General features: G+C 39.1%; 2 protein-coding genes across 2 annotated transcripts in view; one reads left to right on the top strand and one right to left on the bottom strand.

Moving 5' to 3' along the window:
• LOC145525285 (uncharacterized) overlaps nt 1–6,810 on the top strand; it is an 11,405-nt gene extending 4,595 nt beyond the window's left edge. Inside the window, exon 5 of the mRNA XM_081538082.1 lies at nt 4,675–6,810. The gene's annotated coding sequence lies outside the window, so the exon portion shown is untranslated. The remainder of the gene's footprint in view (nt 1–4,674) is intronic.
• Nucleotides 1,668–23,628, bottom strand: DEPDC7 (DEP domain containing 7). Its single transcript, XM_081543850.1, has 9 exons — nt 23,507–23,628; nt 9,393–9,783; nt 7,500–7,627; nt 6,506–6,695; nt 3,659–3,870; nt 2,768–2,910; nt 2,464–2,589; nt 2,290–2,368; nt 1,668–1,989 (listed from the first exon to the last, which is right to left on the bottom strand). Exons 1-9 carry the CDS (start codon nt 23,577–23,579, stop codon nt 1,796–1,798), a joined length of 1,536 nt encoding a protein of 511 aa, XP_081399976.1. The 5' UTR covers nt 23,580–23,628; the 3' UTR covers nt 1,668–1,795.

The raw sequence follows: 23,628 nt of genomic DNA, 5'->3' as shown, positions 1-23,628 counted from the left end.
TATAGTTTAAAACTGACTGTGCTTGCCATAAACATGACCAGTTTTCTTAAAACTTTACGCTTATGAAGTTTGAAGTAAACTGTGGTTTTACTAGATTTTCCATGAAATTAACATTTATTAGAATGCTGCTTCTTCTAGGATCATGAATATAACTAGAAAGTTCTGCCTTCCCCTGAAGGAGAGGTGTTAGTTTTGTTGCCAAATAATGATGTTTATTCCATTATGTGCAAAATAAAGGTTGCAAATCAGGAAGTACACACACTATTGCTCTGTCAACTATGGTCCCACCACGCTTTCAGGAGTTTGTTTCTAAAAAACTTCCTCACACTTAAATCATGAACTGTCTTCTCTTTCACGTCACTGAAGAGAGCTGCCTTCCTTTCCTGCCTATGCAACAAAGCAAAATACACATCACAAAAGAACCCACCTGACATAATTATCCTTACTTTATTAGAACTGTATTACGTACTATAGATGAGTCCTCAACTTTTTCCTTTTTAAAGACTAGCCAATGTTAAGTTATATCTTTGGAAACAAAAGACTGACATGCTAGCATACTGGTACATCATTTTAGTTTTCTTACCCCTCATCAAGAGTCTGAATTTAAAATTCAGTCTCATTTTAATCTTTTGGTTTCATTATTGTAAAAATGCGTAATTTAAAATTGTATTATACAAGTTACAAGTATTATATTGCATGTCTGTTTACCAAGTATATTGTGACAATGCAGTTGCTCCAAAATGATCATTAACTTGAATAAAAAGTTGTTGAGATGTTAGTTCTAATGACTCATTTACAAGGAATGAAGGACCCAGAGGAACATGATAAAGGGTAGTACAGGCTTGCAATCAGCTAAGTCCACATTGTGGAAAACTCAAGAACAGCCGACCAGGTTTACTGAATAACACACAGAGAGAAAAGAAGGGAGGAGAGACAGAGAGAAAAACCTATAAAGATTTAAGAAGCACATTAACCAATTGCAATGTATGAACTCTGGATCCCTACTTGAATGTCACAATCATTTGAGATCAGAAAATGTGGAACACTGACTGCATTTTTGAAGATATTAAGGAATTGTGACTTTGTGTGTGTATGTAATACTGATACTGGGGTTATGTTTTTAATGTCCTTATCTTTTAGTCATACATACTGAAATTTTATAGATGAAGTGATAGGATGTATGATATCTGCTGAGGTGGGAGCCCAGAATAGATTAAACAAGACTGGCCATGAGTTGACAACTGTTCAAACTGGATGATGAATACATGAAGGGCTCATTATTCTACTCTCCCCACATCTATGTATCCTTGAAATTTTCTACAATAAGCTTTAAAAGATGCTGAAGTTGTCAAAACCATTAGGACAGTTCAATTTCTGACTTGTCTACAGTTTATGGTAACTGACAAATGTACTTCAGCATAGCCTAAATTTCTATCTTGTATCTTCAAGAAATATACCTTTCAAGGTACAAACCACACTCCTATTAACTTGTAATTACAGACTTCCTTACTGTTTAATACTTTCTTTTATAAATACTGCAATGTCCCATCATTTAAATTCCTAAGACGTTCTATAAAGTACTGTGCACAATAATTATAAGTCAACTCACCTGAGAGAGGTCAATACTTAACAGCAACACACCATCTAATACTCAGTTTCACAAAAGGTTATACAAAACATGTTTATTAACTACAGTTTCATACTTAGAGGAACATCTAATATTACAATATGATTCAATCTTTAGGATACATAATTTATTCTTAAAATACACAAGTTATTTACAGACACTGGAAACTCAGTCCCCAAAATACTCAATAAAGACATCTGGGTGACACTTATAGAATTGACCTAACAATTTTTTCTTCTCTTTGGTGGAAAGTTTGGAATCTTCATCAATATTTTTTAGTAAATTCAATAGCTCATCCTTGGTTGTCTTCCTTGTACGGTCAGAATAATCACTTCGATCAATTCTCTGGCAATAAATATATCCTTAAAGTTTAAAAGTAAAAAGTTCAGTTAATGAATCTAGTCCTCAGATTTAACAAGAAAAAAACACTTTTACACTTACATATATATATATATATATATATATATTCCCCCCCCTTTATAAAATGCACGTAAAGGTGCTAAGCACTGCTGACTTTCTAACCCTGTCAGGTTGCTTTTCTGACATAAAAAGGCTCTCTGCTAAGTCTGAATATCTCTGAGAAGATGAGTTAAGAGTCTAGCTGAAACTAAAATGCAACTACTTATCCTCATGAGATATGGAAGGAGTATTTCTCAGATTACCTGTGTCTCTGTTTGGATCTCTTCCCTTCTGAATGTCCATGAGCTTAACACTGACAATTTTATGTAGAGTTCCAGGAATCTTAAAAAAAAAAAAAAAAGGAAGGCACATGGAACATTATGCATTTTAATTTAGTGATCTCTTACATAAGTTCAACTTTATTTTCAGAGTTTTACCTTAAAAACATCTTTTTGATGATCCATTAAAAAGAGTACTAGAAGATCAGTTTTGCCTTTGGATAAATTTTTATTGTGAACAATAGCTTTTGAGAATATCCTTTTCACAACCATTCGGTTGTCACTCTGTAAAAGAACATATACCCAATAGAATTTATTTTTAAGAATAAATGTAATATAAAAAGCAATGTTAAATATTAATGGCTACTATCCATTTCCACATACTTGATGCTGATAATGGAATAATATGTCCTGTAAGTATTACAGATACTGAATACAATTAACATTTAGACAAAAGACTTACTTCTTGCTGTAATTTAAATTCAGAAGGATGTGCTGCAACAGCCATGAAATACAGCAGTCTTCTAAATTCTTCTCTATTTTGGGAATCCAGAAGCTTTAGAAAGAGCTGAGTAGCTTCTAATGCTATTTCAGTCTTCCCATTCACTTTTGCCAAAAGGAAAAAAATGCTTTACTTTTGACCAGACACAACTATATCAAAGGGAACAAAAGTCAAGCTAAAGCTTAAGCTAATCAGTAAACTTACCAAAATTATGTTCAACAGCAAAACAAAGAGACTAGGAATTACAATAAATGACCAATACCATCAAGAAAGCCTATACTCAAATTGGCAAGTCCTAAGTCCTTGTCATACACAAATCTTAGGATGTTAAATATAATGTGGCTTTGTAAATAAATTCTCAGCCCATGTTTTCCAATAATTCACTACATTTCAAGGGTACACTATGTATACAGTACTGATACAGCCAACTCTGAGAAAAGTAGGATTCTTTGAAACTTGCAACTTGTTTTCAACAAACCACGTGGAACAGTCTACCTCACTGGTACAGGGACAAAGCAGAGTGTCTGCCATTGTGAAGAGGACGAATAGGGAATGGCGATAGTGCTGGTAACACTTTCTGAAAAAGAGAGCTGCTACTCTATGCTTATTAAGTTTCCAGTGAATGAGAGCAGCATTCACTTGTAGCAACCAGAAGTCCTTGCATGACTTCAGAGCTCAGTAAAGCTCTTTCCAAATGAACCCTGGAAGTTTTGGACAAAACGTACTTTCCATGGATTAGTCTAGATCCACTCTCAGCTTGAAGTAGTACCATTGTGGTTAATTTTGAGGAAAAGAAACTTTGTCCCATTCCCTCTAAAGAGAAATTCTAGTATTCAGTAACATCTTACTTACCTAGGAGTTCTGCAATTCCATTATGAACATCAGATAAGTGATTTAACAGAGGTTCCCTACTACTGTAATATTTGCTAATGGCATCAAACAGAAGTTCTTTCACTAAGTCTATTCTATCTGGTTGCTCAGGAAAGTTTCTGCTTATGTCTACCACCATCTGGTCTGGAAGGTATTCCAAGCAGTCAATTGCTGAAGACAGCCACTCATCTTCCCTATGGGAGAAAAGAATTATTTTAAAAAGCAAAGGATAACCAATAAACCTGTACCTGATTTACTAGCTGTTTCAAGTTTCCTACTAAGATGAACCGCTATACATCTTTGCTGCTGCTATTTGCTGTTTAGTCCCTAAGTCGTGTTTGACTGTTTGTGACCCCATGGACTGTAGCCCGCCAGGGTTTCATGGGATTTCCCAGGCAAGAATACTGGAATGGGTTGCCACTTCCTGCTCCAGGGGATCTTCCTGACCCAGGGATCAAACCCATGTCTCCTGCTTGGCAGGTGGATTCTTTACCACTGAGCCACCTGGGAAGCCAAAGATAGGTACAATTCTTTATAGCTTGTATAATAGATATGTATAATTCTATAGCTAGGTCATGTATCACAGATCAAGAGTTGATTTTAATATGCCTTCACTCTTTTTTAAAGCAAAAACAGAAGCTATCCACTATAATACAGGCCTGAAAAGGATATCAGAATTCAAATTCTACTCCTTAAATTTACTATGGAGGTCCAGATACTCTAAGTTACTAGCTCAGGGTCCCAGGCAGGACTAGATCCCAGATCTGATTCCTAAACCAGCATTTTTCTCATATAGTGTGGCTTACTTCAAAGCTCTGGGTATGATCTATCATCTCTGACTCTGGCTAGAAGAGAATAGAGGAAGACAAGGTAGGGTTTCAAAATAATTAGATATTAATTAGCCATTTCTAATAAAATCCCAGTTGGGTAACTTGAGAAAATTGCTACATTTTAAGAAATAGAATGACTAACTTTTAATATTTAATTTGTTAATACAGGCTTCAGCAGTATATGAACCAAGAACTTCCAGATATACAAGCTGGGTTTAGAAAAGGCAGAGGAACTAAAGATTAAATTTCCAACATTCAGTGGATCCTGGAGAAAGCTAGGGAATTGCAGAAAAACATCTGCTTCATTGACTACGCTAAAGCCTTTGACTGTGTGGATCACAACAAACTGTGGGAAATTCTTAAAGAGATGGGAGTACCAGACCACCTTACCTGTCTCCTGAGAAACCTGCATGAAGCAACAGAACTGGACATGGAACAACTGACTAGTTCAAAATTGGGAAAGGAGTATGACAAGGCAGTGTATCGTCACCCTGCTTATTTAACTTACATGCAGAGTACATCATGCAAAATGCTGGCCTAGATGAATCACAAGCTGGAATCAAGACTGCTGGGAGAAATATCAGCAACCTCAGGTAGGCAGATGCTAGCACCCTAGTGGCAGAAAGGGAAGAGGAACTAAAGAGCCTCTTAATGAGGGTAAAAAGAGGAGAGTGAAAAAGCTGGCTTGAAGCTCAACATTTAAAAAACTAAGATCATGGCATCCAGTCCCATCACTTCGTGGCAAACAGATGGGGAAAGAGTGGAAACAGTCACAGATTTTATTTTCTTGGGCTCCAAAATCACTGCAGACAGTGACTACAGCCATAAAATTAAAATACGCTTGCTTCTTGGAAGAAAAGCTATGACAAATCTAGACAGTGTATTAAAAAGCAGAGACAGCACTTTGCCGATAAAAGGTCCACAGAGTCAAAGATATGGTTTTTCCGGTAGTCGTGTATGGATGTGAGAACTGGACCATAAAGAAGGCTGAGCACCAAACTGATGCTTTCGAACTGTGGTGCTGGAGAAGACTCTTGAGTGTCCCTTGGACTGCAAGGAGATCCAACCAGTCAATCCTAAAGGAAATCAGTCCTGAATATTCATTGCAAGGACTGATGCTGAAGCTCCAATATTTTGGCCACCTGATGTGAAGAGCTGACTCACTAGAAAAGACCCTGAAGCTGGGAGAGATGGAAGGCAAAAGAGAAGGGGGCTTCAGAGGATGAGATGGTTAGACAGCATCACCGACTCAATGGACATGAATCTGAGCAAACTCCAGAAGACAGTGAAGGACAAGGGAGCCTGGCATGTTGCAGTCCATGCGGTCGCAAAGAGTCAGACACAATTTATCAACTGAACAACAACAACAAATAGTTTAAAAAAAAATCATATCCTCCACTGCTGTGGACTCAGGACAACTAATTCTGCCACCACCCAGGTCAGGACACCTCCTGTGGTCATCAGCTTCCTCTTAAGATGTAGACAGATGATCTTTAAGGTCAATTTCTGATTCTGTACTTAAAATTTAAGGTAATTATAAAATACCTTCACCTATTAATTTAAATTGTATAAATGTAGTTTAAATTCTTATAGTATGTTGGGATTATTTTTTTCACATAAGGTTTTAAGCTACCTTTTGACATTCAACTATATTAATAATTCATTAGAATGTAGAACTGGTGAAGTACTAGAAATGTGACCAGACAGCTCTAAGAGACTAGACAGACCTATATTTTAACAAAGAAGGTGGAGCATAATCATTTTCTTCACTTGATATGCAAGTAAGATATATGTTGAAAAAAATGAATATGAAAAATAATGACATTTAAATCTCATCAATTTTGACCAAGGTAATTTTGTTCTTCATTTTTCCCAACAATGATAATATCAACTGACAAAGCATATCTGATTGTATGGATATGAAGAATTCAAAAGATTATCTTAAAACTAAGTATCTTCCTACAAATACACTCAAATTATTACTGGTATTTCCACATACTGAGAATCACTGTAAGCCTTGAGAATCCCTCGATCCAGAGAGTTCCTGTGGTTGACCACGTCAGGCTGCCTCTTAGGTTGAGTAACTTTCGGTATCATCTCTTGCCGTTTGAGGAGGGAGTCAAGGAGAGGAAGGTCTATAAGCTGGAGCAGTCGTCCTATTGTTTCTTCTTGCCATACTTCATTAATAACTGCACAGGAAAAATGACAAGGGGAAAAGTTAACAACTAATAGTTACTACAGGCTCACCACAGTATCTGCCTAGGCAGGTCTAAGCTAATAAATTTGTGGAAAAAGAAAACAAAAGAGAAAGTCAGTTTTATGAAGTGGTTTCTTATAACAAAGGAACAACAATTCAAGATTTGTTTTAAAGTGTAGGAGAATAGACTTTGGACAACAGGAATTCTTTTCATTCTTGTACTGTAAAAAGCAATATGGCTTGATAAGAGATCAAGTCATATAACATGTTAATAAGGACCATGGAAGAAAGAATGATTCATTCAGTCTGAAAAGGTCTGAAACTATTGGCTGCAGATTATTCCACTCAGGGTTTCCACAACTTGGATGGGGGAGGGAAGGTGGAAATCCGCCATTAAAACCACATTCCATGGCCATAGACAAAGAAGAACATAAGAATCCTGTTGATGTTTTAATATAATTTTCCAATTTTTACTGACTCCAATAAAATCTTAGGGAAAGCTATAGCTGAGAGCAGATTTTAAATAAATTTTTTAAAAAATCTGCATGCAAAACATTTCAGATTTGAACCTCTGCCAGCTGATAGGACAAAAGTCAGTGTTCAGAATTGCAACACTGATCTATTTGTTAAAGATAATAGACCTCTGTTAAAACTTAATATAAACAGCTTTAATACACAGTGTGCTCTTTCTTTGTGCTCTGAATATCTAAATTCTAATAAAGGTTAAGACTGAAAAAATTTAAATAACTTTATTTGAAGTTAGTCTTCTATTCTTCCTGTATCATCTTTAGCTTACCTTGTGGAGACAAGGTTGCAGAGATATTTACATGAGGAGAGTCGGCAGGCTTTAAACTCAGGTTTTCCCACAGATCCTCCAAACTTGCAGATCTGATATCAGAGGACTTAAATAATGCATCTGTATATCTAGAACGAATTTATTTCATAAATTTTTATTAGTAAGCCCACAGAAATATTTTTGCATTTGAGAGCTAAGAGTTTCTAGACAGTTGATATATTTCACAGCAAAAGCATAACAAATGTTAATTCTAAGAGGAAAATAAAATATAAGACATGCCGCCTTCTTTCTCAAACCTGAATATACGCACTCTAAATAAATTCTCCTTTGAGCACTTAAAGTGATTCAATGACTAAAATTGTGTCTTCAATTTTAAAACACAATCAGACATAGTCAAATTTAATTATGCTTATTGTTTTTATTAGTGATCTCTATTTCCAGGGCATTCTCTGGTAGACAGTGCTCATCAAATATGGATCTACAATCCCCTATTCAAAATTCTGAAACCCAAAAAGCTTTGAAAAATTCAAAGTTGTCTATTCAGAATTCATACAGTGACAAAACCTGTTCTGAGATTATCATAGCCTTTACATCTACCCCAGTTAATATGAATGTTTTCACTGCAGAAATATTAACATGTTGATTACCAGATGCTGTCCCAGATCTCTCTAAGAGTGTTATCTGCGTGCATGCTCAGCTGTGTCTGAGCAACCCCATGGACTGTAGTCTGCCAGGCTTCTCTGTCTATGGAATTCTCCAAGCAAGAATACTGGAGTGGGTTGCCACTTCCTACTCCAGGAGATCTTCCTGACCCAGATATCAAACCCATGTCTCCTGTATCTAGGAGTGTTATCTAGTAAATGATATATGTATATTATTAGCTTTGTAAAATCTCCAAAGTTCCAAATTTCTATAAGCATCTGTTCCAAAGGTTTCAGATAAAGCACGGGGATCTACATTTGGAAAGTACTGACCATGCCCTATCTGTCCTCCTACTTCCTTCGTATGCAGAGAAGTTAGTTTCATCATGTTTCACATATAGAATTAAAAAACATTTCAAAGTCAATACACTATATGCCTGACTTTGGGTCAGATCTGAGCTTTAGCTTCAATTACACGGTCACCTCCTCACCATTTAGCTGAGGGGAATAAAAGGGAAAAGTTTTATTTCATGACAGATAACTATGTTAACTATGCAGTTATGACCTGTATCTATTTCAGTCACTGGGTTCTACAATTCTGTCTCCCTTTAAATGGTTCCTCCCTCTCCACTACTGCTGCCTACTTCCTCCTCATCTGTAGATCACAGTATTGCAACAGATTTCTACCTAGCTCTCCCCATTAGGCTGTCCATATAGCTGCCAAGATGACCTTTCTGAAAGTCAATCTCATCATACTTAGAGTCTTTCTATGGCCTCCCTGACATCTGTCTGATCACATGCAAACTCCCTAAAATGTGTTACGAAATTTTCTGCATTCTGGCTCCTTTCATATTTCACAACTGCTATTTTCCGGATTCTAGTGACAATCCACCTGTTTGTCTTCACCTCTCCTGTTCTCATACCACTTTGCATATAAACTCTCTAATATTCTTTATACTATGATTGTAACTTGAAGCAGGAAAGTCAAAATTTGTTGATGATTTCTGCTAAATATACGAACAAATAAGAATTCTAGGAGATAGCAAATAAAAGTTCACTCTACTTTATCAAATTTACCCACAGACCCAGATTTTAGCCTAATTTACTATTTCAAAAGTAAAAGATAGTCAGCATCTCACTAAAAGGTAGACAAAATCCTGTAAACATCCCCCCTGCCAATATCCTGAGACTGACTGTGCTAACAAGGCGCCTCTTCCTGCCCATATTAAATGAAAATCTAACATATACTCACCTGGAAGGTGAACATAGTTTGTTTTCTTTCCCTAACTGACTGTCTTGGTTAGGTATCGTTGTGAATCTATAAAGGCTGCAACTACTATCTTCAAATGTGGGTTTTTTGTCTTTTCCGAAGACTTTGGTTGGAACTGCTTCAAATACTTTGTAGTCCATAAGTGCCTGACAAACTCTTACCACTTTGGCCCGAGGAATATCTACATCACCAAAATATTTATTCTGCATTAGGTGAGAAAAAATGACATCCACAGCTTCTGAACCAACAAAGCAGTCATTGTGTCTTTTTAAATGATGCCTTCGTTTTTTCACCTCCACCTGTGTTTGAAGAGTGTTTATAATGCTGCTCCAAACATATGTGGCTCCAAACGGCTTCTGGGCTACACTGAAACCTGAAATGGGAAAGATCACAGACTCACCTTGCTCATTTGTAATAAGGTCTAAGCAAGCCTTAAGTAAAAAGTAGCAATCTCCAAATTTATTAATAAGGAACAATTATGAGGGCAGCTTGTTACTGAAATATGAAATTATTAGTAGCAATTAATTAAAAATTTAGTGCCTACTATACGCTAAACACTGTTCTATGTGTTAGGATGCAAGAATCGGCAAAATAAAGTCCCTGTTCTTAAGGACTTACACTTTTGTGGGAAGATACAGACAAAACATGTATGTTAGATCAGTGCCAAGAAGGCATTGATAAAGGTAAAGCCAGGTAAGAGAGAGAATGCTCTTTTAGATGGGAGGTCAGGAAAGATCTCTCTGAAAAGGTGATCCCTTAGCAGAAGCCTGAGTAAAATCAGGGGGCAAGCTGTGCAGTTATCTGAGGGGAAAGCCGAGAAAATAGAAAGAGCAAAGGCCTTGAGAAGGAAGGAGGTGCTCTGCTATGAGAACAGGAGAGAGGCCACCACAACCTACTCAGGTGACCAAGGAAAAGAACAACAGAAGTGAGATTAGAGAAGAGTGGAAACGGGAGTGAGGGGTGCAGATCAAATAGGACCTTGTGGCAGTTACCAAACAAGGAACACTATTAAATGCCTTACATAAATATCTAATCTTAGCAACTCTATGAAGCAGACATCGTCATATTTGAGAAATGGAAAACAGATTCACAGAGGTTAAGTATAACTTCTGAACATTATACTGTAATGGTGGTGCTGTGATTTGGTTCAGTCTACATGATTTCAAAGCATTTATTAGTCAGATAGATAGCTAGACAGACGTATAGTTATAGATATACATTCACACATAATGCTTGTTGGAATAAACTAATTTTTAAACGCTTATTATGCATGCTCATGAATTAAGTGCTCTGTAAACTAACAGTTTGGTTCCTGCTCAACAGGGGCTTAGAGACTATTGCAAAGATAGGAGAAGCACAGAAATAAAGTAAGGTTTTAGCTAAATAAAAAATAAAGAAAACATGCTTTCAAAGATTTATCTTTTTCCTCACTTTAATAAATTGATATTTGACACAGCTACAAAGAAGAAAAGGAGAAATAATGAAAAGAAAATGGACCTTAAGTTTTAGCAAGCTAATGGAATTAAATCTAGCTAATCATCAGCTTGCTGGCTAGCTGGCTTGCTCTTTCTTTTTATGGAAACACAGTATACCTTTTTATGTGTTATTTGAATGACTCTCTGAATATTCAGTGTTCTAGTTTTTAAGCCCTCATTTTTGTTAAGTATATAGCTTCCTTTATTTTCAAGATATTTTGGCAAAGAAATTGAAAGCTCATTACTTCCCTTGTGCGAGCATGCTAAGGCGCTTCAATCATGTCTGACTCTCTGCAACCCCATGGACCATAGCCCACCAGGCTCTCTGTCCATGAGATTCTCCAGGCAAGAATACTGGAGTGGGTTGCCATGCCCTCCTCCAGGGGATCCTCCCAATCCAGGGATCAAACCCAGGTCTCCTGCATTACAGGTAGACTCTTAACCGTCTGAGCTACCAGGGAAGCCTTATTTCCCTTAAGGTAGTCTAAAAAAGAAAAACAATATGCAACAGTACAACAGTAAGAAATAAGGGGCATTATAATTAAAGAAACTCCTACTTGAAACAACCTTCCTTCCTTTTTTAGATAGAATGTGTAAGATGAAAGCAAAGATAAGTTTCTGAGGCACATTAAAACTCTACCTGGGAATTCCCTTGGCAGGCCAGGGGTTAGGCCTCCACACTTCCACTGCAGGGGTCCTGGTTTCGATCACTGACTGGGGAACTAAACTCCCATAAGCTTTGTGGTATGGCTGGGGAAAAAACCTCAACTCACTGCACAAGTCATAGATTTTCAGTGGGTCATTTGAAATTCATCTTTTGTGTTTAAATAAATATAGGGACTGCAGTGAACCATAGTGTATTCACTTACAGTATAATTTTGTATCTACCAAAAAAATACAGCCTTGACATACTCCTTTTCCTATCTGGAACCAGTTTGTTGTTCCATGTCCAGTTCTAACTGGTGCTTCCTGACCTGCATACAGGTTTCTCAAGAGGCAGGTCAGGTGGTATGGTATTCCCATCTCTTTAAGAATTTTCCACAGTTTATTGTGATCCACACAGTCAAAGGCTTTGACATAGTCAATAAAGCAGAAATAGATGTTTTTCTGGAACTCTCTTGTTTTTTCAATGATCCAGCGGATGTTGGCAATTTGATCTCTGGTTCCTCTGCCTTTTCTAAATCCAGCTTGAACATCTGAAAATCCATGGTTCATGTATTATTGAAGCCTGGCTTGGAGAATTTTGAGCATTACTTTACTAGCGTGTGAGATGAGTGCAATTGTGCCGTAGTATGACATTCTTTGGCATTGCCTTTCTTTGGGATTGGAATGAAAACTGACCTTTTCCAGTCCTGTGGCCACTGCTGAGTTTTCCAAATTTGCTGGCATATTGAGTACAGCACTTTCACAGCATCATCTTTTAGGATTTGAAATAGCTCAACTGGAATTCCATCACCTCCACTAGCTTTGTTCGTAGTGATGCTTCCTAAAGCCCACTTGACTTCATATTCCAGGATATCTGGCTCTAGGTGAGTGATCACACCATCGTGATTATCTGGGTCGTGAAGATCTTTTTTGTACAGTTCTTCTGTGTATTCTTGCCACCTCTTCTTAATATCTTCTGCTTCTGTTAGGTCCCTACCATTTCTGTCCTTTATTGAGCCCATCTTTGCATGAAATGTTCCCTTGGTATCTCTAATTTTCTTGACGGTATCTCCAGTCTTTCCCATTCTATTGTTTTCCTCTATTTCTTTGCATTGATCACTGAGGAAGTCTTTCTTATCTCTCCTTGCTATTCTTTGGAACTCTGCATTCAAATGGGTATATCTTTCCTTTTCTCCTTTGCTTTTGGCTTCTCTTCTTTTCCCAGCTATTCGTAAGGCCTCCTCAGACAGCCATTTTGCTTTTTCGCATTTCTTTTTCTTGGGGATGGTCTTGCTCCCTGTCTCCTGTACAATGTCATGAACCTCTGTCCATAGTTCATCAAGCACTCTATCAGACTAGTCCCTTAAATCTACTTCTCACTTCCACTGTATAATCGTAAGGGATTTGATTTAGGTCATACCTGGATGGTCAAGTGGTTTTCCCTACTTTCTTCAATTTAAGTCTGAATTTGGCAATAAGCAGTTCATGATCTGAGCCACAGTCAGCTCTGGTCTTGTTTTTGCTCACTGTATAGAGCTTCTCCATCTTTGGCTACAAAGAATATAATCAATCTGATGTCGGTGTTGACCATCTGGTGATGTCCATGTGTAGTCTTCTCTTGTGTTGTTTAAAAGAGGCTGTTTGCTACAACCAGTGGCTTCTCTTGGCAAAACTCTATTAGCCTTTGCCCTACTTCATTCTGTACTCCAACAGCCAAAGTTGCCTGTTACTCGAGGTGTTTCTTGACTTCCTACTTTTGCATTCCAGTCCCCTATAATGAAAAGGACATCTTTTTTGGGTGTTAGCTCTAGAAGGTCTTGTAGGTCTTCACAGAACCGTTCAACTTCAGCTTCTTCAGCAGTACTGGTCAGGGCACAGACTTGGATTACCTTGATAGTGAATGGTTTGCCTTGGAAACAAACAGAGATCATTCTATCATTTTTGACATTGCATCCAAGTACTGCATTTCGGATTCTTCTGTTGACTATGATGGCTATTCCGTTTCTTCTAAGGGATTCTTGCCCGCAGTAGTAGATATAATTGTCATCTGAGTTAAATTCACCCATTCCAGTCCATCTTAGTTCACTGATTCCTAAAATGTCGACGTTCACTCTTGCCACCTCCTGTTTGACCACTTCCAATTTACCTTGATTCATGGACCTCACATTCCAGGTTCCTATGCAATATTGCTGTTTACAGCATCAGACCTTGCTTCCATCACCAGTCACATCCACAACTGGGTGTTGTTTTTGCTTTGGCTCTGTCTCTTCCTTCTTTCTGGAGTTATTTCTCCACTGATCTCCAGTAGCATATTGGGCACCTACCGACCTGGGGAGTTCATATTTCAGTGTCCTATCTTTTTGCCTTTTCACACTGTTCATGTTTCATACTGTTTCATCAAAGAGCCTCTTGATGAAAGTGAAAGAGGAGAGTGAAAAAGTTGGCTTAAAGCTCAATGTTCAGAAAACAAAGATCACGGCATGCGGTCCCATCACTTCATGGCAAACAGATGGAGAAACAGTGGAAACAGTGGCAGATTTTATTTTTTTAGGCTCCAAAATCACTGCAGATGGTGACTGCAGCCATGAAATTAAAAGACGCTTACTCCTTGGAAGGAAAGTTATGACCAACCTACGCAGCATGTTAAAAAGCAGAGACGTTACTTTGCCAACAACGGTCCGTCTAGTCAAGGTTATGGTTTTTCCATTAGTCATGTACGGACGTGAGAGTTGGACTATAAAGAAAGCTGAGCACAGAAGAATTGATGCTTTTGAACTGTGGTGTTGGAGAAGACTCTTGAGAGACCCTTGGTCTGCAAGGAGATCCAACCAGTCCATCCTAAAGGAAATCAGTCCTGAATATTCATTGGAAGGACTGATGTTGAAGCTAAAACTCCAATACCTTGGCCACCTGATGCAAAGAGCCAACTCATTTGAAAAGACCCTGATGCTGGGAAAGGTTGAGGCTGGAGGGAGGAGGAGACAACAGAGGATGAGATGGTTTGATGGCATCACCGACTCAATGAACATGAGTTTGAGTAAACTCCGGGAGTTGGTGATGGACAGGGAGGTCTGGCGTGCTGCAGTACATGGGGTTGCAAAGAGTCAGACACGACTGAGCGACTGAACTGACTGACCATAAAAATTACTAAGAGGCATACTCACACACAAAAAACCCTTTACTATTTGTTTGTATTATTTCCAATACCAAAAGTAGATGGGTAATTTTACTATGGGCTTCCCTGGTGGCTCAGCTGGTAAAGAATCTGCCTGCAATGCAGGAGACCTGGGTTTGATCCCTGGGTTGGGAAGATCCCCTGGAGAAGGGAAAGGCTACCCACTGCAGTATTCTGGCCTGGAGCATCCATGGACTGTACAGTCCATGGGGTCACAAAGAGTTGGACACAACTGAGTGATTTTCACTTTGGGCTTTCCTTGTGGCTCAGCTGGTAAAGAATCTGCCTGCAATGTGAGAGACCGTGGTTTGATCCCTGGGTTGGGAAGATCCCCTGGAGAGGGAAAGGCTACTCACTCCAGTATTCTGGCCTGGAGAATTCCATGGACTATACAGTCCATGGGGTTGCAAAGTGTTGGACATGACTGAGCACCTTTCACTTTTTCACTTTCAATTTTACCGTCTACCCATTATTATGATGTTAGTTTAAAATTATCAGCAAGATTGTTTTTAATTATCAAAATATTTTAAAATTCCAGATACTTCATAACGCATTACTAAACAAAGAAGGAAGTAATTGATGCCAATTTGCCAAATATGTGAGTAGTTTTAAGAGTTGAATTAGGGAGATTTGACTAGATAAATCAAGTTGAAACTAAATTTACTACTGGCACTGCAGTTAGTTGGGCTTCCCAGGTGGTGCTAGTGGTAAAGAATCCACCTGCCAATGCAGGAGACGTAAGAGTCGTGAGTCCAATCCCTGGATGGGGAAGATCTCCTGGAGGAGAGCATGGCAACCCACTCCAGTATTCTTGCTTAGAGAATCCCCATGGACAGATGAGTCTGACAGGCTACAGCCCATAGGGCTGCAAAGAGGTGGAGATGACTGAAGTGAGTTAACATGCATGCATGCACTACAGTTAGTATCTATTGAGTAGAGCCAGAGTCACACACTGGATGGAATCTCAAAATACATCCAGGTCATTTTCCTGGTTATCCAGATCTAGGAGTGGCTGTACTGTTTTCAGTCACTTCAGTTCAGTTCAGTTTAGTCGCTCAGTCATGTCCGACTCTTTGCGACCCCATGAATTGCAGCACGTCAGGCCTCCCTGTCCATCACCAACTCCCGGAGTCCACCCAAACCCATGTCCATCGAGTCAGTGATGCCATCCAACCATCTCATCCTCTGTCATCCCCTTCTCCTCCCGCCCTCAATCCTACCCAGCATCAGGGTCTTTTCCAATGAATCAACCCTTCGCATGAGGTGGCCAAAGTATTGGAGTTTCAGCTTCAACATCAGACCTTCCAATGAACACCCAGGATTGATCTCTTTTAGGATGGATTGACTGGATCTCCTTGCAGTCCAAGGGACTCTCAAGAGTCTTCTCCAACACCACAGCTCAAAAGCATCAATTCTTCGGCGCTCAGCTTTCTTCACCATCCAACTCTCACATCCATACATGACCACTGGAAAAACCATAGCCTTGACTAGACGGCCTTTTGTTGGCAAAGTAATGTCTCTGCTTTTAAATATGCTATCTAGGTTGGCCATAACCTTCCTTCCAAGGAGTAAGCGTCTTTTAATTTCATGGCTGCAGTCACCATCAGCAGTGATTCTGGAGCACAAAAAAATAAAGTCTGACACTCTTTCCACTGTTTCCCCATCTATTTCCCATGAAGTGATGAGACCAGATGCCATGATCTTAATTTTCTGAACATTGAGCTTTAAGCCAACTTTTTCACTCTCCTCTTTCACCTTCATCAAGAGGCTCTTTAGTTATTCTTCACTTTCTGCCATAAGGGTGGTGTCATCCACATATCTGAGGTTATTAATATTTCTCCCGGCAATCTTGATTCCAGCTTGTGTTTCTTCCAGCCCAGCGTTTCTCATGATGTACTCTGCATATAAGTTAAATAAGCCGGGTGACAATATACAGCCTTGACGTACTTCTTTTTCTATTTGGAACCAGTCTGTTGTTCCATGTCCAGTTCTAACTGTTGCTTCCTGACCTGCATTCAGGTTTCTCAAGAGACAGGTCAGATGGTCTCGTATTCCCATCTCTTTCCAAATTTTCCACAGTTTATGGTGATCCCCACAGTCAAAGGCTTTGGCATAGTCAATAAAGCAGAAATAGATGTTTTTCTGGAACTCTCTTGCTTTTTCGATGATCCAGCAGATATTGGCAATTTGATCTCTGGTTCCTCTGCCTTTTCTAAAACCAGCTTGAACATCTGGAAGTTCACGGTTCACGTATTGCTGAATTCTGGCTTGGAGAATTTTGAGCATTACTTTACTAGCATGTGAGATGTGACTACATAAAAGGAGGATTAGTTCTTAATATTCTTAACTTCCCTGGTGGCTCTGAGGGTAAAGCGTCTGCCTACGATGCGGGAGACCTGGGTTCAATCTCTGGGTTGGGAAGGTCTCCTGGAGAAGGAAATGGCAACCCACTCCAGTATTCTTGCCTGGAAAATCCCATGGACAGAGGAGCCTGGTAGGCTACAGTCCATGGTCTCACAAAGAGTCGGACACAACTGAGCGACTTCACTTTCACTTTTTCACTAATTCTTAACTTCCTAATATACCAGAGACTATAGCTGAGATTTAAATGAACTTAATATTTGCTCCTTAGTCTTTTTCCAAATCTTCATTATATTAACGCTAGCCAACATCTGAGGACTTACAATATGACAGGCTCTGCCTTCTCTCACTTAATCCTAACAAACTTCTCTGAAATAGTTAATAATAATCCTATTTTTAAGAAATTGAGGCTCAGTGAATTAAACTTATCTTCAGTTTTATGCTACTAAATATATATTAGCATTTCCTAATATGCATCAGCAGCAATATATAATTATAAATATATTAAAAGTAAGTCACCAGATAGTTTTAGCATTAACCTTTCATTGAAGACTTGGATTAACTGAAAGAGTTTTAAGTGAGACTATGAGATGAAATAAACAAAAACAACTTTAAGATTTGTAAATCCTTAACCAAGCTATTTAGAAACACTTAGTAGTCATTAATCCTAAAATAAAGATAGGTATCATAAATTTTATGATATACTATCCACAGTACACAGGAAAGGAAAATAAGCAAGGTTTAAACTTGCAGAGCTCAGACTGCCTATTAAGTACCAACAAAACAGACTTCTGGGCCAGTAATAATATTAAAGATGAAACATATATAACAACAGTTGTCCTATAAGCAAGCATACAAATCTTAAGGGATAAGGCTGACTCACTTATTAATTTGAGATCAATAAGACAACTGATGGGGGTAAGAGCCTCAATGGCGTAAAAATGGCTAATCTTCACAGGGGAATTAGGATATACAGAATATATTTGCCCATATTAACTTGCTGTTTAAATATGGGAAATCAGGAAGTCTTGCAGGTTGGATAACACAATATAAAAGATTAAAGAACAGGTTAGAGCAGGGTAGTAGGCACCTGTGAGCCATACAATGTTTTCAGAGTCCTCCAGGCATAATACAATTCAGCCCTTTCAGGTCCTTTCTGTTCTCACTGACCATTAATTTGCAACCATTGCATCCTGGGATATTTCCCCTCAAGCATCACCACCCACAGACCCAAACTAGGTCATGTTCATACAGATACTTTAAAATATAATATACCCTGGACTTGACGAGTAAATATGCCAAAACCCACACTAGGAAAACCTGTTTTTTTAATGCTGACTTCAACAGCTGAACACAAATCCCCCACATATTGGTTTGAAACTTTGTATTTATCATCATCTAAGAGCTGAAATGAACATTGGGATCACTGACCATGGCCCAGTAAGATGAATTACTGAGACTTCTAAACAGGATTCAAGAGATCAGAAGTATAAAAGGAATGCTTTGTAAGTCTAGCCATCAGAATTTAAGTTTCAGCTTATCCTTAAACTTCACTTGCATATGAGCTGGACAATTTTTTAAAATTCACCACTATCTTCAATGATGCTTCTTTAACATTAGGTTAAGCATGTTGTAAAGGCATCATGACCTAATGATCAAAGTCTATAGAGAGACCAGCTGCGACAACTCCGAATAATAGACCTAACTTTTATAATGTAGTTCCTTCATTTACTGATACAAGAGTTAAACACTATGTTTACGGTAGGTTTCAGGTCTAAGCTGATTTATAGGATTTTAGAGACTAAAACAGATCACTCTCATTTAGATATGGACACTTAACATCAAACACAATATAAGAAGCGAAGCACGGGAACAAATTTGACCTGTCAGATAAAAAGCTTTGAGAAGCTATCAAGAGGCTCAGAAATTGTTTGAAACTAGGTCTAGAACATACCACGCGTGCTCTTGAACACTACATAAGTCTAGGCTAGTTAACATTCAGTTTTCAAGCAGGCTCATCATTATCTGCTTGAAAACAAGAGCTATTTTTTTCATGTATTTGAAATCTACCCCAAAAAGTTTACCAGCCACAAAAAGTTAAACTTCTAACATTGAACTGATATGAATTTGTAATACCACTAATAATCTTCTTTACTTTTAAAAAATGCATGCTAAATAATCAAGTTATTATAATAATTCCCTAAAAATCAAGTTATAAGGCAGACAGGTCAAGAAATTACATTTACTCATAAGTCACAAGTAGGTAAGGAGTATCAGCCATGATCTGTGTAGTCAGTTTTAACTACGGCCCTGCTGTGAGAACCAATATAAGGGTGAAAACAATTCTATAATCACTTCAAATAGATTAACTCCTTAGAAGATCAAGACATTATAAAACTGGATCCCAATGTAAGGTAAATATACACACAATGTTACTAAAACATGTTACTTCAAAATTAGTATGTAACAATTTTATTTTCATTTTTGAGCATTAAACTGCCCCCTCTCCCCCAACACACACACAAAAGAATTCAGACAGCTTGTATTCGGCATATTTTGCACAAAACTTAAAGAAACAGTGAGCTAGTGCCTTGTTGTTGTTGTTTAGTCACTGAGTCATGTCTAACTCTTTTGAGACGCCTCCTCTGTCCATCGGATTTCTCAGGCAGGAATACTGGAGTGGGTTGCCATTTCCTTCTCCAGGGAATCTTCCTGACCCAGGGATGGAACCTGCATCTCCTGAGCCACTAAGGAAGCCCATTTCTTTCAAATTTCCTTATATTTCACAAAGGTTCAAATTATTCAATACTTGTTAGTTGCAGATTATTGCCAACTATTAACATATTTTAAAGAAGGGTTAACACAGTGGTTCCTAGTGGATGATTTTATCCCCTGCCCCAGACATTTGGCAATGTCTGGAGCCATTTTTGGCTGCTATATGCCAAAGAGGGGGAGGTGCTACTGATGTTTAGTGGGTAGAGGGGCCAGGGACACTGCTTAACATCATACAGTGACAGGCCAGCCTCCACAACAACAAAGAACATGTCAACAATGCTGAAGCTCAGAAACCCTGGGTTAAGTGAATACTGTTTAGACATGGAAAGTTGTATTAATGCAACAGGCCTAATGCTGGCTTCTGTGAATAGAGAAAGAGAACAACTTGGGTTTTCGAGACTCAGAGAACTGGGTTCTATTCTTGGCTCCATCATTACTAATAATGCAATCGTGGGCAAGCCACCTAACTTTTCTGATGCAAAACATAGCTAATTCCACTTCTGCCAGTTATTGTGAGGGTCATCTGAGACATACATAAAGTGGCTGGCACATATCCAGCAATTAACAGATGCATAGGAATCAAAGAGGAAACTGTCTCAATCTAGAAAAGCCAAAGGAGATGTGGATTCACAGTAATGTATAACAATATCCTGGATGGGACCCTGGAACAGAAAAAGGATATTCAGCAAAAACTAAGCAAAGCTGAGTAAAAGTATGGATATCAACACCAGTTCACTAACTGTGACAAATGTACTGTACTAATAAAACAGTGTGTTAATAGTGTGCCCGTGCTCAGTCGTGTACCACTCTTTGCGACCCCATGGACTGTAGCCCTCCAGGCTCCTCTGTCCATGGGATTCTCCAGGCAAGAATACCTGGAGTAGGTTGCCATTTCCTCCTCCAGGCGATCTTCCTGACCCAGGGGCTGAACTTTCATCTACCTGCATTGGCAGGCAGATTCTTTACCACTGCACTACCAGGGAAGCCCTAATGTAAGATGCCAACAATAAGGGAATGTGAGTGAAGGGTATATGGGAACTCTATGCACCAACTTCATGACTTTTTGTAAATCTACATCTATTCTAAAAATTTGTCAGTTTATTTAAAAAGTGAAAAAAAGGAGGGTCTCTTTCTTCCTCTTCCTTTCTCTGAACTAAGGGAACACAGTCCCCACCTTCATTTACCCTTTACCCATTCCTACCACCTGGATGATGATGTCAAGCTCTGAACAGCAGTCAATCAAAGATCACTAGCAGATGAGAAGACAAATGTGACTCATAGCAGAAGATTTAACTCTTCATCAGAAGATAAGTATATAAAATCCAAAATCACTTAGGATTTGGAGAATTGTATTTAAGAATTACTTTTTTTCAAAACAGCTTTTAAAACATTACTCACAGAATTAAGACAAAGGAAAAGGACTACACTTATTGGACATTAACCAAAATCTCATGAAAATGGATAAATATAGAGAGCTGGGCTTTGGGTGTTAAACTAGGCAGCTGCGACTGAGTGGGGAAAACTTCCTATACACCAATATCAATATTGCAACACGTTTACTGTATATTGGTTTTGGTTAGCCCAAAGTTTGTCTTCCTCTTACACAGCATTAGCGATGTCACACTGAAGACTGACACTGCCTCTGAGAAGAAGGCTGCAGGTAATCTATGTAAAATAAATAAAGAACACTTTTAAAATATGTTTAGAAAACTAGCAATGAAAGTAGGCACCGGCCTGTGCTTTAATTCATACAGATTAATGAGACAGCATATGGGAAGTACTTGAGCTCCCTGGAAAAGTGATATCAGGTGAATTCAAAGAATTAGGTTACAATTAGAAAGGGATAACAGGATAACATACCACTTTCTTGCTTGTCTATATTAAAAGACAAATATCTTCAAAGGACTTACTAAAAGTTAGCATACAGACTTTATTTCTTCTACATAAATCAGGTCCCTGGTTGTTACAGCCCCTTTAAACTATGGAAGAATTATTAATAGGTAGAGAAACAGATACAAAGCTGCTTGACAGAGCACACAGGAAGAGAATGGCAAGGAACCAAGAACCAGAGGCTCCCATTACTGTGCTCAAGAGGACTGTGACAAGGCTACTGAAGAGTGGAAGGGGGATTAACATAGGATAACAGGTAGGGTTCCAACTGCAGCAAGCAAAACAAACGAGAAAGGGCAGTGGGCCCTTCTCTGCCCACTGCACCTGGTGTGCAGAAGACAGTGGTTCTTTCCTTGGGTTCAAATTTGATAACCAATATTTCAACTCTTTCCTCTGAGAGTCATCTATTTAATTTTGAATACATATTCCCTTATCGTAAGAACCTGTTCACTAACGACCAAAGCTCAGAATTAGTATTTCAGCTGTTAGAGAAGACAAGGCTTTTAATCATGTAAAATTTGGGAATTTCACTCAGAAAGTAAGCCTAAAGATTTCTCAAGACTGTTTCCAATATTGTTTGATGTTATACTCCCAAACGATGAAGTAGTCCCCTTCTCTTCACACTGTAAACACTGGAGAAATTCTGAACGTACCCATCAGATGCTTATTTGAATCCTTTCAATTGGAGAGTAAGATCGATATTAAGATAGTTCTTAGAAAAGTACAAATGAGAAGTGGTTGTCTATCACAATTTATCATTAGCATTTTGAAAATTAAAAGGAGCATTTCTAATTGTAAGTAAAACACAAAATCGGGGCCACTGAGATGTACCCACTTTTACCCACGTCTCTCCACTGACCACTATCACCTTGAGGGAGGACTCACAAATTCAATGGTTTGCTTTTTTACAAATGAAAGACTTAATAATAAGGGAACTTATGTTTATCCTATAAGCATCCCACATAGTACTACATAAAGGGGCGGGGGCGGAGTGTAACTTTTATAAAAGGAAAACAAGAAAGCCAACTGTTATCTGGACGCCTTAACTCTATCTACTGAGATGCAGGGTATGCTAGAATCGCAATTTTAACATATCAGCAATTTTAACTGATCATTCGATTCCGTTCAATTGTTTGGACATTTAAAGAAACCAAGATGTAGCATACTAAAATCCTAAGTAACCTGCCCCCTAAGACATGATTAAGCTGGCAAAATTCACTGTCTCCCCTAATATCAAACAACCACTGAAAATCAAAAACTTCTGTTCATTTTAATACTGCTTATCCGGAAAGCGTAACTAATAAATGCCTTTTATGCCAAGTTCCTGCCGGTAGAACTTAAACTTACATTAACAGAAACTTCTCAGCCCTCCCAGGAAGAGTCTGGGGAACAAAGCGGGCAAGAGAGGCACTCGGCCCCTGGCTACACCGTGGAGCCATGGTGTGCGGCTCAGACAGTCACCAGGAACGATGTGGAGCCCGTTTGGAGACCTACTGAGAATGCCCGGCAGGCAGCTGGCGCACAGACTCGCGCGCGGCGAAGTTCAAGTCTGGGGAACTTAGGAGAAAGCTGGCTGCGAGGACAGCAGGCTCCGGCGCGGCATCCCACCCGCGGAGGCGCGGGTCCAAGGAGCCACAGCAGTGCGGGGGCTCGCGGAGGCCGCTGCAGACCTGGCTGTAACGCAGCGGGGTCGCCACCCGGGCGAGAACCGCAGCCTGCGTCCCCCGCCCGCCCCGTGGCCCCCACCGTTTCCGGACCGGGTCCTCAGCACCTACCGGGAGGCCTCTGCGCCGGACTCTGGAAAGCCGACAGGTTCAGCGCCACCGCCTTCTCCCGCACCGTCGCCATGGCCGCAGCCGCCGGGACACGACCGCCTCAGACGACCGCACCGCGAAGT

This window comes from Giraffa tippelskirchi, chromosome 11, assembly GCF_054371585.1.
Source record: "Giraffa tippelskirchi isolate mGirTip1 chromosome 11, T2T-mGirTip1v1.2.pri, whole genome shotgun sequence".
In the NCBI taxonomy this organism is placed as follows: domain Eukaryota; kingdom Metazoa; phylum Chordata; class Mammalia; order Artiodactyla; family Giraffidae; genus Giraffa; species Giraffa tippelskirchi.
The sequence above is the reverse complement of the archived record's forward strand: the minus strand, read 5'-3'. Positions and strand labels throughout refer to the sequence as shown.